The 26,227-nt window shown below is 32.6% G+C and overlaps 2 protein-coding genes across 2 annotated transcripts; one reads left to right on the forward strand and one right to left on the reverse strand.

The window, feature by feature from the left end:
• The first annotated feature begins 8,077 nt into the window (after window positions 1–8,077).
• On the forward strand, window positions 8,078–10,127 carry LOC100800989 (scarecrow-like protein 4). Its single transcript, XM_003540097.5, has one exon. It carries the CDS (start codon window positions 8,173–8,175, stop codon window positions 9,616–9,618), a length of 1,446 nt encoding a protein of 481 aa, XP_003540145.1. The 5' UTR covers window positions 8,078–8,172; the 3' UTR covers window positions 9,619–10,127.
• Window positions 10,128–14,143: 4,016 nt separating this feature from the next.
• Window positions 14,144–22,841, reverse strand: LOC100785992 (D-xylose-proton symporter-like 2). Its single transcript, XM_003540563.5, has 14 exons — window positions 22,575–22,841; window positions 21,689–21,786; window positions 20,613–20,691; window positions 18,710–18,769; window positions 18,481–18,547; window positions 18,277–18,401; window positions 16,924–17,025; window positions 16,369–16,737; window positions 16,232–16,279; window positions 16,066–16,128; window positions 15,374–15,454; window positions 15,056–15,154; window positions 14,756–14,893; window positions 14,144–14,383 (listed from the first exon to the last, which is right to left on the reverse strand). Exons 1-14 carry the CDS (start codon window positions 22,605–22,607, stop codon window positions 14,252–14,254), a joined length of 1,494 nt encoding a protein of 497 aa, XP_003540611.1. The 5' UTR covers window positions 22,608–22,841; the 3' UTR covers window positions 14,144–14,251.
• Window positions 22,842–26,227: the final 3,386 nt, after the last annotated feature.

The following is a 26,227-nucleotide window of genomic DNA, read 5'->3' on the forward strand; positions in this document are numbered from 1 at the left end:
AAAGAATAGAAAGAAAAAATATCCAAACAAATAAAAACAGATAAAATAAAAACTGTCATTTTATAATGCATAGTTAAAACTAAAAATAAAACAAAAAAAATAGAATCTCACTTGTAAAAAAATGAGACTAACCCTATTACTTTTAGTTTTTTTTAGAGGAACACTATTACCTTTAGTTAAGGAATATGATTTCACATGATATGAAAATGTCATATGAAGATACTTTTCCTATTCAGAGCTATGTAGTTCACCCAAAGCATTTTTATTAAAAGATCTCATTTTAAGATTTTATTTTATTATATATATATATTTTATTTCATCAAAAATTAATTTTACGGGTATAGACATTTATGATCTCTTCCTTTATGTTTTGAGGTAATGATTTTTTTTTATTATGGTCTTCATCACATCGATACAATTAGATTCATTAGTGTTACGCCATTTTTAAAATATTTTCTATTTTTTACTCTAATACTATATCTTATTTTGATATCTTAAATTATTTTTTATAGATCTTACGAGAATTTAATGTAAATTAATTTTCTGAAAAGAGTGAGTAAAAAATCAATTTTTTAAGGGACACAGCTCTTTAGCGAATTTTCACATAGAGATCCATGATTATGTTCCAATAACATATTTTAGCAATATCTCTATATATATATACATATGGGCACCCGTGCTCCGGTCAAATTTGCAGTGAAGCGCTTTCTTGAACAAATAACATAGTTGCACAAAATAATGGAAACAGGTAGGGGACACAAGCTGTTTTTAGTTGGACTTTTGGAAGGAGATAAAGACGTTGTCATATGATGGTGGAAGGCACCATGAGTTTCACATAATTCGATCAGATACTCATTAGTTTCTTTCAAAGTTTACCTATCTTCTGTTTGTTTTTTTTTTAAAAAAAAAAGTGAAAAACAAATATTTCCCTCCATTGTATGTTGTTATTTGTTCAAGTCTCCTTCGGAGTAATTGTAAACTTTTGGTTTTCATGACAATAGTTAAAAAAAATTGAATTATGGATACAAGAATCCAAATTCAATATATAATTTTAGTATTTAAAGAATTTTCTTTTAAAATCTTATTTTTCAGTGATTAAATTCCTTTTTACCAAGTTCAATATTAACAAGATTATTAAATATTTAAATATTAGTAAATAAAAATATAACTTTAAAATAAAAGCGTGCACAGCAAAAATGAAATTGAATTGCTTTTTAATTGATTTTCAAAATAGTTTATATTTATTATCAAAACCAAAAAAGTTGTGAATTTTAATTTTAATTTTAAAAATCATATTTTAACTATCACCACCATAACATTATTAATTTGTCTGTATCACCATTATTATTATCATTATCATTGTGTGACCTTTATCATTGTCATTATCATTATCATTCCACATTATTATCGTCATTATCATCATTAGTATAATCATCATCATTATTTCGCTTTCTATTATCATTATTACTATTTCATTTTACCATAATTCATAATTTTTAAAACTGAATTGAATGGAAGAATGGAGATTATGTTAGATATCACAATTGTGTAAGTATTTGGGATTTATATTCCAGAGTCACGAGAGATCGGTTGCAAAATATGTAAGTTATATAATTCAAGTTGCTTTAATGAAATACATAAATATTCCTCAAGTTATTTGATGTATTAAGTTCAAACAAAAATCTATCCGAGCATTCGTTAGTTTTTACGGTACCCAATGTTTGACAACAAACAAGAATATAAACGAAGAGTACCGACAACCAATTGATAAATGACTATTTATTTAAGAAAAAAATAATTTTATTAAAATAAGTTGAATCAACCGTAGCAATTGAGCAAGCGTGAAAATAATTGATCGAGTAACTAAAATAAGGATCGATCATCGGCAAGAAAAATATATATGAATCACAAGGAGAAAAAATATTATAAAAACTACAAAGTTGAGAAAATCATTAACCGATGGATACTGGTGCTTGGTTCTTCTGTTGATGTTTTTTTAAGTGATTTTCATAATTAATGATGAAGAGTAAGAAAGACAAAGAACGTCAAACCACAAAGATAGGTCGGCTTGGTGCTTCCAAAGAATTTACTTATGATATTTCACACATACAGCTTTGATGGTCACAAATGATGTTTTTCTTAGGCATTTGTAATATATCTCACACAATTCCCCCATGATACAACAAGAATTTCTGTCACAGAACTTAAGATGGTGAAAATTTGAACCCAAGAACAGAGAAAGAAACTCTAGAAGAGAAGTTTTTTTGTGTGTCTGAAACAATGGCTAGTGGGTGGTATTTATAGGATGAGATGGGAGCACGAAAAAGGAAAAATGAATCACAGAGTTAAACCGACAATTAAACTCATTAGTAAAAATAGTAACACAATTTCAAATATCACAGCAAATGATAGCAAGGATTAAAATCGGTCAAAATAAATAAAATGATGAAAACAAAAAAATCCCACAATTTTTGTGATTGATCCAATCAATTTTTGTCATATTAAAATCAAGATATTTCAAATAAGTTCAAAAAGTTTATTTAAAAGAATTTAATTAAATAAAACGTAAAAAACTTTGTATGGCCTATTATCGCGGTCCAAGGGTGACAAATCAATAGATTTGCACTACAGCAAGTCCATTGGCCCAAACTCATGAGCTTGAGACTTTCATCTCTTGCTAACCACTTTAAAAGTTTATATCACAAAATAAATATTACACTTGAGCCCAAAAATATCCCAAAAACTTAATTTTTTATGATATCCTTCAACCTACAACAATTCTAACATCCGATGAGTGAAGATATGAAAATGGTTATTCCGATGTCATAGTATGCACAAGAGGAAGTACATAATATATATGTAAATGGGCACAAAACAGAAGTGTCATATTACATAGGAAAAAAATGATGAAGACATGGATGTGGTGATAGTGTGTCTTATATGCCGGCTTTAATTTGTTTGCAAAGCATTAACAAAAACAAGAGCTAAGCTTGACTTGTCAATTCCTTCTTCACATCTATCATTTTCTATGCAGTCATGCTACTATTACCATCCGGAGAAGGCAACCCTTTCTATGTTTTTTTATCATAAGAATTCATATACCTGCGAACGAAACCTTGACACCATTGGGAGAGTCATTTTTGCAAAAATTAAGGAGTGCAGGTAATTAATTGGCACTTCTATATGTATACTTAGATGAAATGTGCTCCATTTTAGCAAGAATTCGAAAATGAAACTGTTTTAGCAAAAAATAAAGGTAAGAAAGTGTTTTTTATAATTAAATACAAGCTAAAATATATTTTTTATCTTTGTAAAATAAATTATTCATTTTTCATCATTAAAAAAATTAAAATATGTAATTTTTACTCGAAATTAGGTTGAACGAATACAAATTTACATGACATTTTTATAATTGAAATAATTAAAATGCAATTTTGTGGTGATTTTATAGAAAAACAATAAAAATTACAAAGAGAGAAAAAGAGAAAGGGTTTTTATCAACACTCAATAAATTTCTTTCAAATCAAAACTCAACATTCAATAAATTTTTATCAACACTCAAATCATATTGACACACCAAATTTGTAGTATGATTTTTCCCAGTATTAATTAAAAAATAAAAAAAAGAAAGGTATTTGGTTTTGCAAGAGACATCATTCCAACAATTTAGAAGGAAAAGGTGTTGTTGTCTATTCTACGAGAAAGAACTCATTTGTTCAAATCTCTAAGCTTTCTCTAGTTGATCATTGCGGGTAATTAGTTGCACCATAATAGCGAAATGTTCCTTAGATGCTTCAATTTTATATCTAGGCATCGAATTGAAGTTTCTACAAGCATCATCAACAAATCCAACTTTGTCATATAGATAGAGTACTACAAATTAGAAGAGTAAACAACCCACGAATTTCGATCTACAAAGTTGAATTGAAACAAAAATTAGAAATGGTGGTTTGACGAAAATTGGAAAAGTTGAATTAAAACAAAGGCTTAATTATAAAATATAGGTTTAATTATGTTTAAATAATTTAAAATTCAAATTTGATGTATTTTTTATAGAATTATTCAAAACTTATTTTATATAATAAAAGTATAATATATAAATAAAAATAAAACTTATATAAATATAAATATTTTAATTTATGTGAAAATAGAATTTAATTTTATATATTATATTTTAAAAGATAACATGTAAGATTGTAAAAATATAATAAATTAAAAAAAACAAAGTTTAAAATTTAAATTATATTCATATAAAATCTATATTAATATTATATTTTACACTAAATATTTAATTAAGCACTTAGATGTAATGATAAAAAAATGTATTTCTTATTATGAGGATCATGATTCTAAAATTTGAAATTTAAAATATAAAAAATTTAATAATAAGATTTGAAAGGTAAAAAACTATAATGAATTAAAAAATAAAGAAATGATTTGATAGAATAGACAAAATAAGAATGACAGATTTTACTATTAAACTTAAAAAAAAGTAAAAATGAATTGAAATTGAAAAAAGGAAAGGAATTAAAAAAATAGCAAAACAACACCTACCAATTGCGATATAGGGTCCACGAAAATGATGTTCTTTGCCTTTGGAGTTCATTGCCCTCCCTTCCCTTGTGCTGCCACACTTACCAAATCCGTTGTGCGCATGCAGCACGTGCCACCACCACCATCAACCTTTGTTTGCCATGAGACACCCAAACCGCTGCACTTACTAGATCCACCGTAACAACACCCAAACCTACGATAAAGAATAGGAGAAGATGGATGAGGCAGCAGAGGGAGTCACACGTGAAAAAAATCCTTGATAGGTCTTGCATAACCCCACCACGTAGCTTTGATTAAAACCGAGTTAAACTTTAGGTTAAAAAGTTATACAATTTAATTTTGCAAGAAAAAAAAAATCTTACAGGAATAGAAAATGAACTTTAAATATTTTATAGGAAAAAAAATATTTTAATGTTAAAGACATTATCCACTTTTTAACTTGAAGGGAAAAGTGTGGATAATTAAGGCGAATTTTGTGGACCTATTAGGTTTTAAAGATAAGCATGGTATGGCTGGCTTTGATTTCTTGTCTAATCACCCTACCATTGACTCAGATTGTGACGTTTAATTTTGCCTGCTTATAGTTTCCGACGATCAATTTTAATCAAAGACGCCGTTTATTATTTTCCAACTCTATCAACCTCAAGTATTAATGGCCGCCGTTCAAACTTTACAACGCCGAAAAGACTTTATACTTTATTTGTGTGTGTGGGGATGGATTTTACTTTTTTTTAGAATGCTGTGTGTACTCTACGGTGATTCACACACACAAATAAAATTACTATGTTTTTTTTTTTTTATATATATATACTGCTCGTACTCTGTAATTTAAGTGAGAGTGATGTTGCTTTCTAAGTCACTAGCTCCATTTAACAACAACAAATATGACAATTCAAACAAGGACAGTTGTTAGGGGCCGGGATATGTCATTGTTGTAATTGGCAACTGTCCATGTAATTAGAACGAATATGCACGCGTAGGGTATTTGTTAATGTTAAAACAAGTTACTTAAATTGATGGTGGATGATGTTGCAATAGGTTAAGGATGTAAGCATGGCGTAATTAGCAGACACTTGAATCAACAATTAAGATGTATAAAATTGTACACATGTATTAAAATAAAATATAGTCGTGTAGATGTGGATTTTGAAATTGAGAGTTACTATAAGAAATGATGATTTTATAAGACTTACTATAGGGAGTTGACTGCATGGTGACGTGTGATGAGTGGATTACACGCAGAATGAAAATGGATGAACGTTGAATGTGAGTGTGATGATGTCGAAAGCGATAGCGATTATCCCGTCAAAATATCCTGCACCGCTGCTTTTCCATTCCGTTTCTTTCACCATTTGCATTTCCGTTGGTCCAAGATCGCCCCCCCACAACCCTGGGCCCCACCCCCCCTCAAAAACAACACTCTACACTCCCTACTAACCCCTTCACCCTTTTTCTCTTTTTCTACTCTTTTTTTTTTTTTATTTATTGAATTTTACATTATCGTAAACAAATAATCCATCACGTAAAAAGAAATCACTTCGAGATGGGTCATGCTTAATCTAAACTTGGGTTTGTATTATAAAATATTAGGTTGCGTTTAATCGTTTACTCATTACCATAAGTTTTTTAATTAATCATCTTATAAAAATACTCTTGCTTCATCTTTTTTGGGCTTCCACGATGACCCTGGTGTGTCCCTTTTTGTTTTTTAATTATTTTTATTTGATTTAATTAAAATAATAGAAAGCAATGTGACAAAACATTAATGGTTGTCTGTCAAACAAATATTTTACACTAATGGTGCACAATCTTTTTTTCCTCTATATATGATTTACTAATCAGTTTTAGTTATTATTAGTGCATTGAATGAGTGATTCCTACTGTGTGAAATATAAATAAATTTTTTTTTGTTGAATGGGGAAATATAAATAATTGAAGACGGGAAAGAGTGGTTCATAATGGTCTCTTTTTAATTTTGAACCGTTAAATATTTTTTTACATAATTTTATTATATGTACCTATATCTATTTAGTTCAGTAAAAATCAAGTTACCAATATACTCAGTGCATTGTTGTGTCGTTACTGTTTATCCGAATAACTTTTTTTATGAGCATTTCTTATTCTTATTTAAGATCTTAATTGTGCCAATAAATTAAATAAATTAGGCGAATTTTTATCTGAATATGATCCTTTGTATTATTTACGCTTTGGTATAATAAATTCTTGCAGTGTAATACTGTTATTATGACACTATTTTGCTGTTGTAAGCTGACATGTGTACTGTACCGTGGCAGCTGGAGCTAATCATTTAGAGTAATATTGTTTTTGTGTGTGTGTTTTTTTTTTTACATTTTTTAATATATATCATCCTTAAATAATATACGCATTGATAATACAATTTTTTTTAATAATGTTATCCAATTTAAATTATTATATATTATAAGTTTATTTACTTTGAAAAATCTTACTTTAAAAGATATAAAAATGAAATTTGATTACTTAAAATATAACAATATATAAAAAATGTATATCTATTAAACTGTAAAGTATATGTATAAAAATATAATCGCTAAATAATAATATTCAAGCACTCACATGATTAAATATGCAATGCATTTTCCCCTTGTGTGTGTTATGGAGTTTGTTAGTGATACGAAATTGCACTGTACGAATAATGCATTGCATTTGGACAAGATGGAATGGATTCGGATAATCAGAAATGAACTCACATGCGGGATCACGTGAGTTTCCATAAATAATAGTATTTTGCCAAGCAATTAAGGAAATATTAATATGACAGTAATAATGAACTGTTTAATTTACCAAATTACCACAAAGATTCGAATAAATAAATAAATAAAAATTGTAAATTTGGTAAGGTTCAAAAACAGAAACACGGCTGAAAAGTATGTGAAATAAAGTAATGAAAATGAAGTTACTCTAAACAGCTTAAGGGAAAAAAGTTGTATGAAGTCACGAATTTGATTTTTAATAGTAGCACCATTGTTCAGTTCAAGAATAATTCATAAAATAGATATAACCTTGAAGAAAAAGGGGACATAAGGAAGCATTATGTTGGACTTATGAAGTACCAACAGTGATACAGTAAAATGCAATAATAAACGGTACTCTATATCGATATGTGAAATTACCCTATACATATAATAGTAGTTTTTTTTAATAACGTAGTAGTAGTTGTTTTTACTTAGGGAGGAGTATTTGATAAAATATTTTGACGGAGAAATATATATATACTTATATATTATAAACAAATAGTTTAATTGTTCTCAGGTAGATAAGGGTTAGAAAAATTTATTTATAATTTAATATCAAATTAATCTTAAAAAAATAAAAAATATTATTAAATTAATTTTTTAATATTATATTAATTTTGTTATGTTAAAAAATTTAAATTTAAATTTTTTATTGATGAAACATTGTGAATTTGATTATTAAAATGAAAGGTGGGACCAAGGGGATGGCGTCTTTTTGAAATGGTTATTGGCTTCAACGGTTGAATGAATAAACTCTTGATCCTTCCCTTTATATCCTCCTTAGTTGAGTCTCCGTTTTCGCTGGCGCTGGCGCTGTGATGTGATTTGCAGAGGAGAAGAGGCAATGGCTTACATGTGTGCAGACAGTGGCAACCTGATGGCGATTGCGCAACAAGTGATTAAGCAGAAGCAGCAGCAAGAGCAGCAGAAGCAGCAGCAGCAGCAGCAGACCAATCCAATTCCATGGAACAGCACTCCTCCTCTCCCTCCCACCGATTTCCCCGACCCCTTCCAATCCGATCCCCCCTTCCACTTCCAACCCTTCCGCTTCTCCGACTTCGACTCCGACGACTGGATGGACTCCCTCATCGCCACCCCCTCCTCCTACACCACCGATTTCCCCTTCCCCTCCTCCGATCTCAACCGCCTCATCTTCCCGCCCCAATCCCCCGACTCGGACTCCCCACAGCAGCCTCTCCTAAAAGCCCTGTCGGAGTGCGCCTCCCTCTCCGAAACCGAACCGGATCAAGCCGCCGAATCCCTAAGCCGTTTGCGGAAATCCGTCTCCCAGCACGGAAACCCCACCGAGCGGGTGGGCTTTTACTTCTGGCAGGCCCTGAGCCGTAAGATGTGGGGAGACAAAGAAAAGATGGAGCCCAGTAGTTGGGAGGAGTTAACACTCTCTTACAAGGCCCTTAACGACGCCTGCCCTTACTCCAAGTTCGCCCACCTAACCGCCAACCAAGCCATCCTCGAAGCCACCGAAAACGCCTCCAACATCCACATCCTCGACTTCGGCATCGTCCAGGGGATCCAGTGGGCCGCGCTCTTGCAAGCTTTCGCCACTCGTGCCTCTGGAAAGCCCAACAAGATCACCATCTCCGGAATCCCCGCCGTCTCCCTTGGTCCCTCTCCCGGCCCTTCTCTCTCCGCCACCGGCAACCGCCTCTCTGACTTCGCCAGGCTCCTCGACTTGAACTTCGTGTTCACGCCCATTCTCACTCCCATTCACCAGCTCGACCACAACAGCTTCTGCATTGACCCAAACGAGGTCTTGGCCGTTAACTTCATGCTTCAGTTGTATAACCTCTTGGACGAGCCTCCCTCCGCGGTTGACACTGCGCTCAGGTTGGCCAAGTCTCTCAACCCTAGAATTGTCACCCTTGGCGAGTATGAAGCAAGTGTCACACGTGTCGGGTTTGTCAACCGGTTCAGGACTGCGTTCAAGTACTTCTCTGCTGTGTTTGAGTCTCTGGAGCCTAATTTGGCCGCGGACTCGCCGGAGAGGTTTCAGGTGGAGAGTCTTCTGCTCGGGCGGCGTATTGCCGCTGTTATTGGGCCGGGGCCGGTGAGGGAGAGTATGGAGGACAAGGAGCAGTGGAGGGTTCTGATGGAGCGTGCTGGTTTTGAATCGGTGAGTCTCAGCCATTATGCAATCAGTCAAGCTAAGATACTTCTCTGGAATTACAGCTACAGTTCTCTGTTTTCGCTTGTTGAGTCTAAACCACCGGGGTTTTTGTCTCTGGCTTGGAAGGATGTTCCTCTCTTGACTGTGTCCTCTTGGCGTTAATGCTTCGTTCTTTATTGGAAAGGGTTTCCACCTGGTCCTTTTTTCTCTGGTGTGGAACAACTAATTATTAATTATTATTATTATTATTTGGCGATATGTCATGGATGATCGATCATGCTATGCGAAGCTAGCCTCTTCAATTTCGTGAAATTATGCAGATTTGACATGTGTGAATTGGCAGGCACTGCAAGAAGAATTTGAGGTTTTTGGGAGAATTGTCACGTTTAGCAGTTTGGTCCGTCCTGTACTAGTTCCACACCCCTTACTTTCTTATTTTGTTTTCAATTGATTTTTCTTTTTCTTGGCAGCGTCTTTTTTTTTTTTTTTTTAATGTGGCAATGGTGTTATATTAGCTTCAAGACTTGACTAGGCAAACTGTGACAATGGAAGAAATGGGATGGAGAGAAGCTTTCTTTCTCATTGCTTCTAGTCATTGTAACTCTGTAAATTGGATTTTGTTGTATGGATTTAAATTGGTCTGAATGAATATCATAGGATTTTTATCTTTACTTTCCTCTCACTCTAGATAGAGTCTGAACTCTGAACTGTTGGGTGTTATAAATAAATGATTTCCATCAGTTTCGCACTCTTGTTTATTTACCTTGTCTGTGCAAAATGGACTATTCATTTTCGTCCAATGTAGTAATTTGTGCCAAACTTTATTGCTATAGCTGAAACGCAGTGATTATTGTTGAGGAAAATGCCTGTATACTTACTCAATGAAAGATTCTTTTTAACTATTTGCGTGTGACTGGGGTGTTGCATGGAAATTGGTGTGTGATGACTGATGACACACTCTTTTTCTCTGCCATGCACAGTCAACTGTGTGTGCGAAAAAATGTTATTACTATTTTGTGGGGAGAAGCTTTACCTACCTGGCTTGGGGGAGGGAGGGGAGCCATTATTTTGGTTCACACATCATCTGATCTGAATAAAGCTTGTTTTCTTTTTGTGTTTTTTAATGAAAGCTTAGCCAGCACCAGCAATAGCATAATAGCTTTGTTGCTAGTGGTGTTGATCTATGGGCCATATGGGGTGCCTTTGTTATCTGTCTCTTTCGTGCTGCAATCAAGCTCCTTGTCTTCCTAGCACAGCAGAGACGGGGAAGATGAATCAACCTCTTTATGAGCCCAGAGCGTGACAAGGGAGACTGCCACTGCTGTTTCTGGACTTGTGTGATTGCGACTAGTCAAGGTCGTGACTTGTGAATAAGACGTTCTCTAATTGAACTTGATTTGGCAAAAGGGTCCCATAAACGTAGACTACACTTTGTGAAGCTGGGTATTGCGTCCTATTCCCCCACTTTATATGGTGCTTCATAACTCACCCACACCCACTAGTACCTTACCTTATCTAGGACGCCATGCCCCACTACTCAAAAAATGAAACCCAATTGTTTCTATAACAGAAAACTAACTGTCATCCCACATGCTTTATTATTCTTTTTTATTATTATTTTATTCATCTATGAAAATTTTGCCAATGAACAAAGATTGGACTACTCGGGAGTTGTAAAATTGAACCAAGGAAAACATTACTTTGAACCACTGGTTGCTATATGGCCATTGGCCACACGTTCTTTCTAGTTTCCAGGTCACAGAAATATCATGAGCAATCCAATCAAACCATGGGTGTGCCACTGCCAGCCGTGGATATTAAAGGAAAAACCATTGGTCGTTCAGGCAAAAATGAAAGAAAAAGAAAAACAGCTCTTCTAAAAGATAAAACTTTTCAAGTTTACTACTAATATTCAGTTATTTAAAATAAAACATTTCGTGAGTTTAATATACTTTAATCCCAAGGCAGAAACACGTTCATTTATGCACTTTAATCCCTGTTCTGAGCTGTAAAGACTGTCTTTTTTCAAGTTTTAGGAAGGCACCAAAACCTAAAACATGGTTACTATTAGTTTACAGTTCTACTTTTCTAGGCTTCAAACTCTGGTTTCTATATATTAATTGAAGTTGTTAATGTAATCACTTGGTATAAGATGTAAGATATACAGCCAATCGCATGTCATTTTCATTTAGCATAAGTTTCTGAGACAGTTGTATCATTAATTTGGACCGCTGTTGCAATTTGGCTTTATCTAATCAAACATAGTTTGCAACTGCTGCGTATACCACTAGCAGTTTGCTTCTACAAAATCTGGATTTTCATTACCTCTTTCGTTAAGTTTAAGTTTTACACCACTAGTGTCTGTACATGCGTTAAACTATGGTTCTTTGAAATGCTAACAACGTTTAGAAACATGTAACTACGTAAGCTATATTTAGTTTTCTATTTGGGGTGTTTTAAATTCAGTTCGAAAAGTAAACTCAATTTTATGCCACGTATGGTTGCTTTCAATATTATATGTTTGCACATTAAATCTTTTGCTTGAAAACCCAAATAAGCTTGCAAATTTTAATTCAAAGATGCACTAAATCTCTAGTACCTTTGAGGGTTATGAAAGGATGTGAATTGTGGCATTTGGCAGCATAGTAAAATCTCTATTCCAGTGATTTGGTGATACCTATGAAGCACCAACACCGACACGGACACCAAACACGACACGGACACGTGAACACCTGTAATGTCCAAAATATAGAACGTTGTACGGGTGTCGTGTCGGTGTCGGACACTGACACGGACGCATGTCGGACACCGGACACGACAAGGGACTGGAGTGTCCGTGCTTCATAGGGTGATACAATGAGCATAGGATTCTGGAGGGAGCTGGTCGACAACTTGATCAGATCACATTTTTTTTTCTTGGGGTTAAATGCCATATATATAACAGCTCCCGGACCCATAAAGTTGTAGCCCATCGACTTCTTCGTTGGAGGGAATATCAAAATATAAAAAAACACTTATGCCAATAAGGAAAATGTATTCAAGTAGTATTGGATCAATTTCTTTGTCATGCAACAAGTCGCTTATCTTTATGGCAGTTATCCCTGATTGGTTGAGGTGTCTTGCAGTGGCACTCTGTTGGGCACTATAATTAATTCTCTAAGTAAAATATCTCGGGTTTGTGCTGTCTCTTGTGTGTGCAAGTGTTTAATTAATTTCGTGCAATTTTGGCCGTGTAATAATTCAGATTATGACACTTCATGAGGACCTTTATGAATATCTTGATTTTCACAATTTTATCACCTTATTAATGAAGTACTTAAATTGCTTTGAAGATTGATGTTGAGTATACCAAAATTTTGCTAACTTCTTGGAGAACCGAAGTGACAGTGGCAATCATTTTCACTAAACGGTCATCTCATTGGCTCATACTGTACTATGACCCTTTTCTTGTTGTCCTATGCGTTTGTGAGGAAAGGAACTGTCACTGTTTGACGAAGTAGATCTCTATATATAATTAGCAAATACTATACAATAGTTAAAAACTGATTAACGAATACACTAGCAATAATTAAGTTAATCGTGTCTTAAATTTGTGGCCAGGCTCAATGCATTTACATTCTAGTATTCTCTGACCAACTTGTGTGGCCTCTGAGAAAGTAAATTCAGCATGATCAATATATACTACAGAAGGTTCCAATTGACATCATTGAATAGCGTATTTGGATTCGCATTCACACAACTCTAACATGGACCACAGAAGTAACTTTTAATTGCTTTTGGTGCATTTTGACGTAAAAATTTGATCAAATGTAGATCATGGATGCTAATCCTAACACACACCAAGTCTAGGATAGGAAGTTCCTAAGCAACTCAGGTTTTCACATCATCCCATTATGTCAGCTCTAACTATTCTACCTGCTTTCTCACACCTCTTCTTGGTCACTTCCATTCCCAATTTGGATGAAATAAGTAATTCAATTAACAAAGATTTTCTCCCTATCCTGGATTAGTGGATTAGTTTCTGTTCCGAATTATTTAATTTTCTTACGTAATTAAAGATCACCTCACATTAGCCCAAAGATTCCCGTGAAAACTTCCCTCTTAATAATCATTTGCTGCTCCTTTATTTTTGAAGAAGGCCATCAACATTTTATCCAACACATATTTTTTAATTTCAAGTGAAATCCTATCATGATTCTACTAAATAACCCGGGGTCATTTTCTGTTAATAGAGTCTACTTAGAGTTTTACCTAATAATAAAATGTTGAAAAGGAAATGCCAAATGAGTATGCTATAAGCATTTTCCATTTCAAATATAGTTTGATTGAACCTCTCTGACTCACTCATTCTCACTCTGTGTCAGTCTCTTGTTTGAATCCACAACACTTTGTGGCTGTATAGTTATTGATTATTTTGTTTGAAAAAAATATTAAAATTTAAGTTAAAACTAAAGATATTGAAAATGATAGACCTAAAGATATAAGAAAATAAGTTAAATCATCCTACTAATATTAAATGCATAAAATAATATATCATACATGTTAGAAACACGTTTAAATTTTGATGATAATATATATATATATATATATATATATATATATATATATATATATATATATATATATTTGAGATTAGTACAAGTTATAACTTTTTAAACCATTTAATTGATAAATAAATAAACCTATATTCATCATTACATATTTTTATTAATATAATATGTGTCATTACAATATTCAAGACAAGTTGCAACAGAGTACTAAAAACAGATATTTATAGAGGCAACAAGGTGACTGATTAGAGGCATTTGGCCTCAATCTCCTCTAGTGTAAGCCCCTTGGTTTCTGGTATAACAAGGTATATGAATACAAGAGATGTCACCGCTATTACACCAAATGTGTAAAACAAAATTCCTGCTCCCAATAATGCCTGAGAAGAAAACAAAAACAAAGTGTCAGGCAGGAAATTTTAATGAAATCAATGGGTCCACCGAATAGGAAGTTCAAGATGATGTTTCTGAAACAGCCAAGCACAGTAACGAAAACAAAATTCTTTTCACTGCACAGCCTAATCTACCAAATAGAATGTGAGGAAAAGAAAGAGAAAAAGATCCTCAATACATTCAATTGAACACCAATTTAAATCGACAAACAAGGTCGATGCAATTTATATCACATGCTTATGAATGATGATGAGACCAGATTTTGGTGAAATATGGCAATCATATGATTGATGATGGTGAAGATGACACATTCAAAATATATGGCGATTTTATGATCTCCTGTTCAAGATCTTCATCACCTTCAGTGGGGAAAAAGCAAATGTCACCAGGGCATTTGCACCAAAATTGACGAGTACAGCTATACTTAGTCCTCGACCTCTTAGGCGCAAGGGGAAAATCTCTGCTATCATTAGCCAACCAATTGGACCAAAGGAAATCTGAAAAAAGATAATGAAGAACCATTTAAATAACACTGCATGGTATAAGAATGATACTGGATGTAAGCATTACGATAAGAAAGAATGGTACTCCTTATCTCAGGCTCTAAGTGAGACTCCAATATATTTGATCTAACGAATGCTATAAAAAAGCATATTCACCTGATAACTGCCTACGTACAACAGCAGACCAACTACAGCAACAACTGGTGTATTATCCAAGAAAATGTAATATGAACCCAGAAAGAATAAAGAGATCACCTGTGATACAAATAAACACGAGTTCTTAAATTTTTAACAATGATCAACCATGTCACAATCATTCCTCTCTTGTAAATTAGCTAAGCTGAATGACCATCCGTGCAGCACTGATTAGCAGATTGGCATAACCCTCTCAATTTGAGATAGAAATGAGGAACTGAGGAAGTTTTCTCTTCTCAGGATATTACTACACAATCAAAGAAACAAGAAGGAACTTACTATCCCTGAAACTCCCCCAAGTAGTAAAGGCCTTCTTCCAAGTTTATCAACAACGACAACAGCAACTCCAGTCATAATCAACTAGAACAGAAAAAGATGGTTAAACATTTCGCAAAAAGAAAAAAGAGAAGGAAGGGGTGGGGGGAAGACAACGACAATGGGAAAATAGACGATTCAGAAGTAATGGTATCACAGAACTTGCTCTGTTTTTAACAAAGACTTGTTTCAGAACTAATGATCAAGAACTTTTGCATAAACATTGGAACTCACAAACATGATTCCTCCTTTGAAAAAGTGAAATTATTTCAAAATGAAAATACAGAAGGTAGTGTCAACAAATGTTTAATATTCTAATCTATTAAAAGTTACCAAAAAGAAAAAGGAATTTTCTCCTCGTTTTGATAAAAGGATTTATTAAGACACACATATACTTACATGCATAGAATTTGCAGATACAGCATGTATATACACTAAGCTCATTGCACTTTATAAGAACAACGGAAAGAGTTGGATGAAATCACATTTCAAAGCTTGAACAATAACATCATAAGGACAACCCATAATTCAAATTTGTATGTTGTAGAATACCTTGAGCTATACATAACTAATGAAACAGACAAAAAACTACTGTAGTACTGCTTTGTTTTAACACAAATTCACAATTACTAAGAATGTGAGGAAATAAGATCTACCTTAAAAACCCCAAGGAGAATAGAGACTCGGGTTGCATCAGATGCTCCAGAGAATCCTGCACTCTACCAAATGGATTCAATTGCAATGTTATTTTACTTCACCAGTACAACATAATAGATTATATGAATCTGCAATAATTTTCCTTGACTAAAATTAATATAATACCTGAAAGATTGATCCAGCATAGTAGAGCACACTAGGTTGCCCTGTGATCTGTCATAATTTGCAGCCTATAGTATAAGTATACTGAAATGCTGGCAGCTCTGATAGTTTTTACCATTTTATTGGAGTGATTGCAATACCTGCTGAAACAAGACCAATCCTGCACCAATCCAGAGGGCTTTCAAGCATTTTCCTTGGAACAGTTCTCCAAAGGTAGCTTCTTTTTCTTCACCTAGATAAGAAAGTTCTGCCAGAATCTCATCTACTTGCCAAGGAATGGAATCATTAAAAGCTTGACCTTGAAGCTGGCACAAACTACGAATTACTATGTCTTTTGAATTCTGAACATCCCCTTTTCCTTGTATAGCACGTAAAAGTAACCATCTAGGAGAAGCTGGGAGCCACCACATTCCAAGTCCCATGATTATTGCCATAGGACTACTAACTCCATACATATACCGCCACCCAGCTACAGTTTCAACGAACAAGCTACCAATTCCATATCCTGCCTGGATAAATGATATGTAGTCATTTTTCGTAATACCAAGACGTTCAGAACTGAAAGCAATTAGATAGAATATTATTTCAGAGGAGGCTATACAGTGTTAGAAGGAAAAATTCAAAAAATTTATTCACTTATTGCATTTATAGAACACACAAGAAAATTTAAGGTCATCCCAGACTGAAGAACTTACAACCATCCCAAGTACTATAAAGAACTCTTTTAGAGATATTAGTTGTCCACGTATTGGTGTTGGAGCTGTCTCTGCAATGTACATTGGAGCAGCATGCATTGCCTAAAATAGATAAAATTAAAATCATTTATCTTGCTTGAGAGTTAATAATAGACAAAATATACAGCACATTATTTAAGTCATATCAATTCACAGATTCTTCAACTAACAATTCCTTTTACATAGGAGATATAAGGTGGGTCGGATGGTTAAGGGAGAAGGAAAGAGAGAAAAGGTCACGGGTTTGATCTCCTTTGCTAACAAAACTAACATTCCAACAAACTAATATTTGCCGATAAAAAAAAATTCATTTACATGCAAAATAGTTCATTTTTTCTTTTCCCCTTTCCTTTTGTTAAAGTTTTATTCCATTGTAAAAATTTCAAAAATTATTTTCTTAACTGTACATGATGATATGTCCCATAAAATAGAAGAGTCAACCTCATAACCCAGTGAATTGGCTTTCATTGTTTAGATAATATTGATAAAACAACACTTTTGGATGTGTAAGTACCAATAAAATGGTGTTTGATTTAAATTGCAAAAAATTAACGGTCTTTCTGTAAAACATTCTCCGCTCTCCAAATGTGATTTTCTACCAGTGAAACAACAAATGTTTCCTTCCAATTGTCAGACATAATATCATTATTGTTTAATAGCATGTCTAAAATTATCTCTTAGGATTAGGAGTCTAGTATTAGTATAAGTGCCTTGTCTTTTGTAACACATTTACAACCATATATTTATATTATGTTCTAGTATTCAAGGTTTATTTTCTCTTTTCTTCATTAGTGTTACAGGGGTCAAACATATATAATATGAAAGGATTTTTTAAATTTATTTCTTTTCCTTTTACTTGCTTTTAACTTTTTTTCCTTTATTTTGTACAGTTAAATCTTGTCTGAATAGTAAAATTATTTCATTTAAACAAAACTTTCCATTAAATAATGAGTACATGGGAGTTTCATGGCATACCCATGTCCCACCTCCTTCTACCTCTGGCCCCTTTGGGTTGAACCCGCCGTTCCTTGTGTTCAAATTCAATTACAAAGAATGAAGGGAAGCAATAAATTCCTAAGGACTTGGGCATAGAAGTTCTAATATCAAGTCAAAAACCAACTCTCCTAAAAGCTTCAGCCGTTAGGTGCACACCCACAAATCATTATTTGTTACAAGACAAAAGACTGAACTACATCATCAATTGTCTACCTTAACCAACCAGAAATTAACATATACAAGCTTAGAAGTAGCTTTCGGGAGAAAAAGAGCATGCCAACAAGCTTAGATGTAATATTTGGGAGAAAAAGAGAATACCAGTCCAATTCCTGTGCCAAATACAAGTCTCCCAAGCACCAATACAGGAAAATTAGGAGCTAATGCTGTTACAAGGGCTCCAACAAGATAAACTACTGCAGATCCAATCAGCTCCTTTCTTCTACCTAAAAAATCAAATTTGTCACACCAGTTTCACCCGGGAAGGAAATAGCAAAAATGATAGCTGACAAAAGGGGAAATTACCTAAGAAGTCAGCAACATTGAAGGCCAACACAGAGCCAATTAAGGCACCATACAATGATCCACTAGTCTGCAAAAGACAGTAAATGCCATTGCCCCAGTTTATATTCAAGATCAATATATATATGGAGTAATTTCAATTGTGAACAAATGTGTCTAATCATAAGAATGACAATAAGACAATGTAGCCATGACCAAAGAAAAAACAACCAATAATTGAATTTAAACTTACAAGAAGACCAATTTCAACAGAAGACAACTTGTACCAAGATACTCCACTTAATGTTGGTGACTGCAAAGTACACAAGCAAACCATTGAAAATATACAACTGAATATTAGCTTCCAAAGAAAATGTTGAGTATGACAGCTAGTTCTCAAAGTAACAAAAAATAGATGTCAGCATAAGAATCTGTATTTCTGTATATTATACTAGAATTAGGAATACATACATTTTAATTTGAATAAATGAAAAGACAATTATACCATAAGTCAGTTCTGTTATACAATGAAAAGGCCTACACTATTATTGTTGCCAGTGAGTAGACTTCCCAAAAGCTCCATTCTGAGATACTACTAACTCATGGGGAGAATGAAATCCTTATGTCTTTTTTTTTTTTTTCATTTGGGGAAAATGAAATCCTTCAAGTCTTTTTCTATTAAGAATGAATTACACACTAGAAGACCGTGACCCATACGAATAGCAATGGTAACAAGGAATCTACTTAACAGAGACCTGTTTCTGCCAGCAGTTTTCCACTATGAAAAACGACAGACTATACTGAAAAAATAATTTGTAAGAGACATAAGTACATAGCAATAGATTCCTTAACAGGTATAAAACCTATTACATGTCCAGAATATTTAACTACAGAAAAATTGTGCTTATGTAAGATTTTATCATGAGTATTTTACTTACTGATTATGAGAGACTTATTTGTTTTAGTATACTTGCTATAAAAAATTGGAACTAGAGTGGATGAAACATGAAGCCCTACCACATATGATACAGTAATAGGAATCTAAATTGCTAAGAGCAATAATGGGAAATATCTACAGTCAGCCTGTTTACTATCAATAAGTTTTTGGAACTAGATATAAATTAACTAAATTAAATACTCGAGCATTGGAGAGAATTGTGTTTTACTACACACATAAAACTTGATACATAGAGATACATAGAGTTACAATACATTAAGAGAGTACCTACAGGATAATACATCCTTCAATTAGAGATATTATTTTGCTAACTATAACAGTTGACAACTAACCATTACATGTTTAACATATGGTAAATCTAACAGATCCAAAAATGAACAAGTGGATTGTCTAAGGATAGCATGCCACCTCAATAAAATTCATCCATAACTGAGTGGAAATGTATAATTAAAATAAACTTATGTCTAAAACTGATGGTTGCAATAAAGATCATGACAAGGTATGAAAAGCAGGATGCATAATGTCCATTCTTAAACTGTTTCCTAGATATTTAACCTTTTGAGACTTATGGCAGTAAGGCAGGATTAACACCAATCAAGTAAGTATCAAACAATATTTCAAAATTTCGATACGTCTTATAACAATGATGATCACACCAAGGAAATAGATTTAAGGTTACAAACTACAAAGTAAAAAAATCATTCGTAATATAAAGCTGTAATCATATATTTTTTTCTCATATAAATCTTGTCCATCATATCTCTTGAGCCAGCCTTGTTGTACTGCTCTTGCACCTGTATCTCTCCCTATGACTTTTATAGGGCGGAAAATATATCTAAACAATATAGTCACTGTAAAAACCCAATTAAAGAGATCAAGTAACTATTAGAACTGAAAATGCATTACTGGTTGAGCCTCTGTGATATGGATCTAGATAATGCAATATATGGATTATGATTTATACAACTAATCACCATACCCATATCTAATGAAGTATATGGAAAGCATTACAGATATACTATTATGAAAAACTACTATACTATAAGATTATACTTCAAACAGACGAAAAGTAACTAGTGATAATACAGCAGAAAAATCTGGAATTTTTAATATCAGGAAATTATTAAGGGTGTTACGCCACCAAATGAATATTATAAAAATGTTGAGTCAGTACCAAAATTATAGTAGAAGGGTGTACCTCAATGGAAATGGTTGCCGAAGATGTGGCACCAATATCATAGCCAAATAGTAGGCCACCCAAAGCTGGGAAGAGAAATCTGAGATTTTTAAAACGTATTTTAGGTAAGACTACAGGCATAGACATCTTTTATTCTTCTTCTTTTCCACTCAAGGAAAATGAATCACACTATCAATTCAAGACTCATAATCAGAAAATCAATGGGGGCATAACGTGAAATAATGCCATTTTTCTTAATTGAAGTTGTCAAATTGTTTCATCAATGTCAAGCAGAAAAATTATAAAGAAAGACAAAAAAATTACAAGATATATTCACAAAATTCAATCCTATAGCAAGTTATGCAGCTAATTTATTATTTTGATAAGGCATGAGGGTAACTAAAAGCTCAAAGTGGAATAGGTATGTGGACATCAAATGATTTCCAAGAAAAAGAACTATTCAAAAGGTATATACTATTTGCTCTATTCAAGAATTTGAATTCCACGAGAATCAATTTTCTTTAAAATGAAGGAAACTAATCCTCATCTATTATAACCTTGGGAGCAATTCATTGTCATGCTGCCTACACCTTCACCCTCACCACCACAACAATAGTTAAAAATAAAATATTAGTATTTCATGGAAATTTACTAAGAAACCAAATATGACAAGCTTCTTTATCTAAATATGTAGCTAAATATTTCCAAAAGGACATAGGACTCTACAAATCAAACAGCTCTAATGGTGGATGAGACATAAATCTGTGATGTAAAAAAAAAGAGTAATCACACCTTCCCTAGCAAAATGCAACGTGCAACAGCCATCCTCAGCCTAACCTTCAAGAGTAACATCTAACACATTTTTCTACCCAGTAAACATGCTCAACATGACATCAATCAAGAAATTATAGTCCTCAACATAACACAACTTACAGTCTACAAAAATTAAAGTCCTTTAACAGAGCTAGTCCAAGCTAAAAGCTTGTCTTTATGTAGGTATCTATTGTATTTGTATGTTTTGAAATACAACGAAGACTGATAGATTTCCTAAGCAATGCATTAAATTAACAAAAAAATAATTAAAAGCTAATACTCACGGGAGAATTGCAGCAGAGACGGAATAGCTTTCAGAGTCATGAACCCCATTAAGCAGAGGCTCTCTTGCACTCACAATCTCACCACCTGACCTTGCTTTCTAGTGAAAGTCAATGTGTTTCAAGCGTTATGAAAGGGAAAATAAACACCAAAAGATAGCAACAAATTAGTTTGGTTGCCAGTAAAACAACACACAGCTCTGCATGTGTTAGTGTGACAGTATCTGACTGCAAGCATTCAGCCTATTCTTATTTCATTTTTTTATAGAGACAAAATAAATAAATAATCAAGAGCTAAATGCGCATAATTCTCTGATTTCATTAAAAAAAATTAGCTGATAGGCAAGCAAGTACAATTATAAAAAAAATTGATAATTTCAATTCTGTTATTTCTATTGACGCTCTCTCAACAAAATATTCAGCGAAAAAAGAACAATGGAAAACAACAGCAAAACTGCTTTGTAATGTGCTTGCGGTAATCCAAGACTTGACAAATCGTATACTTTAGAGTTCAGAGACAACGGGTGTCCCTCAATGGTCATAGATTAATCCTGCTCGTGGTGTGTGGTTATCGTTGGTCCAAGGAAATTGGCATACGGACGGAATCGAACACCAAGTGTATGCCAATTTGAGAGCATGAATGCCAGAACCCCTAATGTTCAGCTTGTTTTCTTTTAGCTCATTTTTTCAGCCCTTTTTCTTTTCTTTCTGAATTTCATCAGTTTCCTTCCCTCCCAATAGTTTTTTTTTCCTCTCAGAAACCAAACAAAGTCTACACATACTAAAAGGATATATATTCATATAATTCAAATTCAGGGTAGATGCTGATCAATTCCAGCCCAAAGAAGAAGAAGATATAATAAAAAAAAAAAAGTGATAAGAAAAGAACCTTTGCGACGGGTTGCACGGGATCAAATGCCATTGCTTTTGAGTTTGAAGCTTTGAAGGTTGAGAGAGAGAGTAGTAGTTGAAGAAGAAGAAGCGTATAAAATATGAAGGAAGAAAGAAACAGTAAACAGAAAATTAAGATTAGAATTAGCAGACAGCAGTAAGAGAAGATGAAAGAAATGAGAAAAGGGATTATTCATAGTTTGCAGTAGAAACTAGAAAATTGAATTTGATCAACAAACAAGTTGGCTGGCTGGTAGGACGCACGTGTCTAAATTCTTTCCACAGAACATCACATATATGTACGTAATAATTATTAATTAACTATTGACATAATAAAAAGATGTCTAATATTCACTTTGTATTCGCAATAATTATTAATTAACTATTTGGTGATCAGTTTTTACATTGTCTTTTTTATTATATATACAATGACTACTGTAACAGTTTTGAGCTAAAAACTTTATATAAACTACTCAAATCTCTTACCATTAGCTCAGCATAGCTATTGGGGTTTTTATTTATTTTCTTTTTAATCCTTTTAGAATAAACAGGTAAGTGATATTTTTTTTTGTCTTTAACTCTCTGATACATCAAACGAAATAGATTTTGATAACTAATCTGAAATTTAATCAAAAAATAAATAAAATCTAATTAAAAATTACTTTTGTTAAACGTTAAATTTAAATACTATTTGAACAATTGAACATTTAAAATTAATATATGTCACATATAATACGTGGGAGGATTCAACCTTTAAAATTAATATATATGTTACATATAATATGGGGGAGGAATCATTGAAGTATAGGATATCGAAAAGCAATGTAAAAGCCTGAAAGGAATGCTCATGATCTCATTTTATTTTATTTTCGCTCTTTTCGTCGATGGTGTTTGTTAATCTCCATGGATTTTTCTCTCTTTTTTTTTTTATGTAAAAAGCACTTTCCATGTGACAATAGTAGGTTATAAAAATATTGAAGTGCAAGTAGTATTATAGTAGTTTTTGGTTATGGAAAGAAGAAATTAAAATTTAATGGGTACTATTAAACCAGCAGGACTATGGCATGGGTGTCTGTTTTTGCTTCATTTCTTTGCAAACTGGAATTGTCACTATATATATATATATATATATATATATATATATATATTCAGTCTTTTTTTCACTATAGTCCACTATTTATATACGGTCACGAAGCTGGCAACGTTCATCCAGTGATCTCGAAACCTAACAAATTTTGGTTCATTTAATATTCATAATTGATAACGTGATAGATACACCACGTGAGCATGTGAATGGTGGATAGTAATGTATATGAGTAATATTAATGCTAATGTATATGAGTAATTTAAATATAGTCCTATTAGTGACGATACATGCAGTAATTAACTTCAGAAACGCGTCAAAATTTTAATTCAAGGATAGGCATCTTACTAGCTTGGTACTTGGTAGGTAGTATATATACAGGAATGTTTTGTTGTTGTTAATATGGTTGAGTATATCATATTGAACACCAGAAATCCACTTTCAAATACAAACTTATATAGAGTAGTTGACTGACGAGTGACGGATACAAAAGTGATGGAAATGAAATTTATATGAGAGGGTAGCTTTTGGGTACACTTGTTGATTCTCACTGTATCATATGGATTAGAAGATTATGTCTCTTGCCTAAGTTCTGACTAGTTCGTAATATAATGATGTTTTAAGCGATAATAGTGATGAGATAACTATTAGAAAAGGGTAGCAGCTTGAAGCCCTGATTTTTAAGTACTGGCTAGCTGTGGCAATCATAACAACTACTCCATATATATATTAATTTGACACTTAATTATTTATAATTAGAAATTAGAAATAGAGAAAGATCGAGTAATATATGGGCCTCAATATGCAGATATAGGATTATATATAGTTTCAGTGATTGTGTTGTAGTGGATGTCACATCCACTTGTTAAAAGTACAAGGAAACTAAACTACTGATAAAGCACATAACTAATAGAAATATCTTCCATTACCCAACCCCCAGATGTTAAAATTAGAGATTAGAGATGTTATACGATCATCAAAACCATGCCCGAACTAACTACCAGCACCAACAGAATACAACCACATCACATCGTGACTTGTGATATAGTCAACTACGTACGTTGAGCATCACCTTGTGTTCCCAAAGCGTGGACATCACATAGAGCTAGTCTTGGCTCTGAGATTTGACGCTAAGAGACAATATGCTAGTTGTTGTTTGAGAAGAAATATTTGAATTAAAATAATGTGATAGAAGTTTGGAGTCTATGCTAATTTTTTAAGTTTTCCTTTCCTTTTTCTGCTACAGTACTGTTTGTTGCAAACTGGGTATTTGCATGTGAGCGCTAGCTAAGTGTGTGGCCCGTGGATAAAAGTGTTGTTTATCTGACTTTTTTGATTGAGGACCCTAAATAAGATTGTTGTTAATGTGACTTTTATGAATGATAAATGTTATTCCATCCCTTATATGAATATGTTGCAGGGTGAATGTATATGATTGAGTGTTCTATGAATGTATCTATAACACTAAGTCACCCTAGTAGTGGTAAATAAGATTATGTAACTCTTTGATAAGAAAGGGTATCGGATTCCTTTACAATCAAAAGAGTGGTGATAGGTCCTTTGATACAAAAGGACAATATGTGGCAAAAATGACATCTCTTCAAAAATATGAGTTTTAAATCTACCATAAAAGGCTGGGGAATTGTTTGGGACACCTAGCAATTTTTCAAAATGCCAAAAATATCATTTGGTCGGTTTTCATTGTCCAAAAATGAGAGGTAAGCAAAAAAAATGATATACACATACCAATCAACAATCCGTATGACCCATACAGATTGACAATCCGTATTATATCTACGCATTGTCAATCCGCATAGGATTTTTTTTATTTTTTTTCAAAAATATAATTTACCTACATTGACACTCAAACCAAACTAATAGACATTATGATATAAATAAATAATATTGTTATATATAACACTAAAAATTTTAATTTATATTTAATGTATATGTAAATTTACATAATAAATTTTGTGATGATTATTTTTTATATAATAATTAATTTATTTATATATATAAATTATAAATAAAAATGAGATTTAATAAATATTTATAGATGTAAGAAAATATCAAATTTATTTAATTATCAATTGCTATAAAAAAACATCTAAATACATCATTCAATTAAATATCATATTTATTTAATTTTTAATCATTATAATAAACATCTAAATACATCATTCAATTAAATATCAAATTTGTTTAATTATCAAATTTTCTTATAACTAACAAATTTAATATTTTTTAAATTTGATTTCAATCATTATCTTAAACTAACAATCTTATCATATTTTAAATTTTAAATATTGGTTTCAATATCTTTTATAACTACAAAATCAAATATATTTTTAAATTTAATTTCAATCGTTATCTTAAACTAACAATTTTATCATATTTTAAATTTTGGTTTTCATATTTCTTATAACTAACCAATTTAATATATTTTTAAATTTAATTCCAATCATTATCTTAAACTATCAATCTTATCATATTTTAAATTTTAAATTTTGGTTTCAATGTATTTTATAACTACTAAATCAAATATATTTTTAAATTTGATTTCAATC

The sequence above is a fragment of the Glycine max genome, chromosome 12 (genome assembly GCF_000004515.6).
Source record: "Glycine max cultivar Williams 82 chromosome 12, Glycine_max_v4.0, whole genome shotgun sequence".
Classification (NCBI taxonomy): domain Eukaryota; kingdom Viridiplantae; phylum Streptophyta; class Magnoliopsida; order Fabales; family Fabaceae; genus Glycine; species Glycine max.

Coding starts and splice junctions, on each gene's coding strand:
- LOC100800989 (XM_003540097.5), top strand. CDS start 8,173: ATGGCTTACATGTGTGCAGACAGTGGCAACCTGATGGCGATTGCGCAA.
- LOC100785992 (XM_003540563.5), bottom strand. CDS start 22,607: ATGGCATTTGATCCCGTGCAACCCGTCGCAAAG. Junction 21,787..22,574: donor CCGTGCAACCCGTCGCAAAG/GTTCTTTTCTTA, acceptor GACTTTCACTAG/AAAGCAAGGTCAGGTGGTGA. Junction 16,129..16,231: donor ATGCTGGATCAATCTTTCAG/GTATTATATTAA, acceptor TCCATTTGGTAG/AGTGCAGGATTCTCTGGAGC.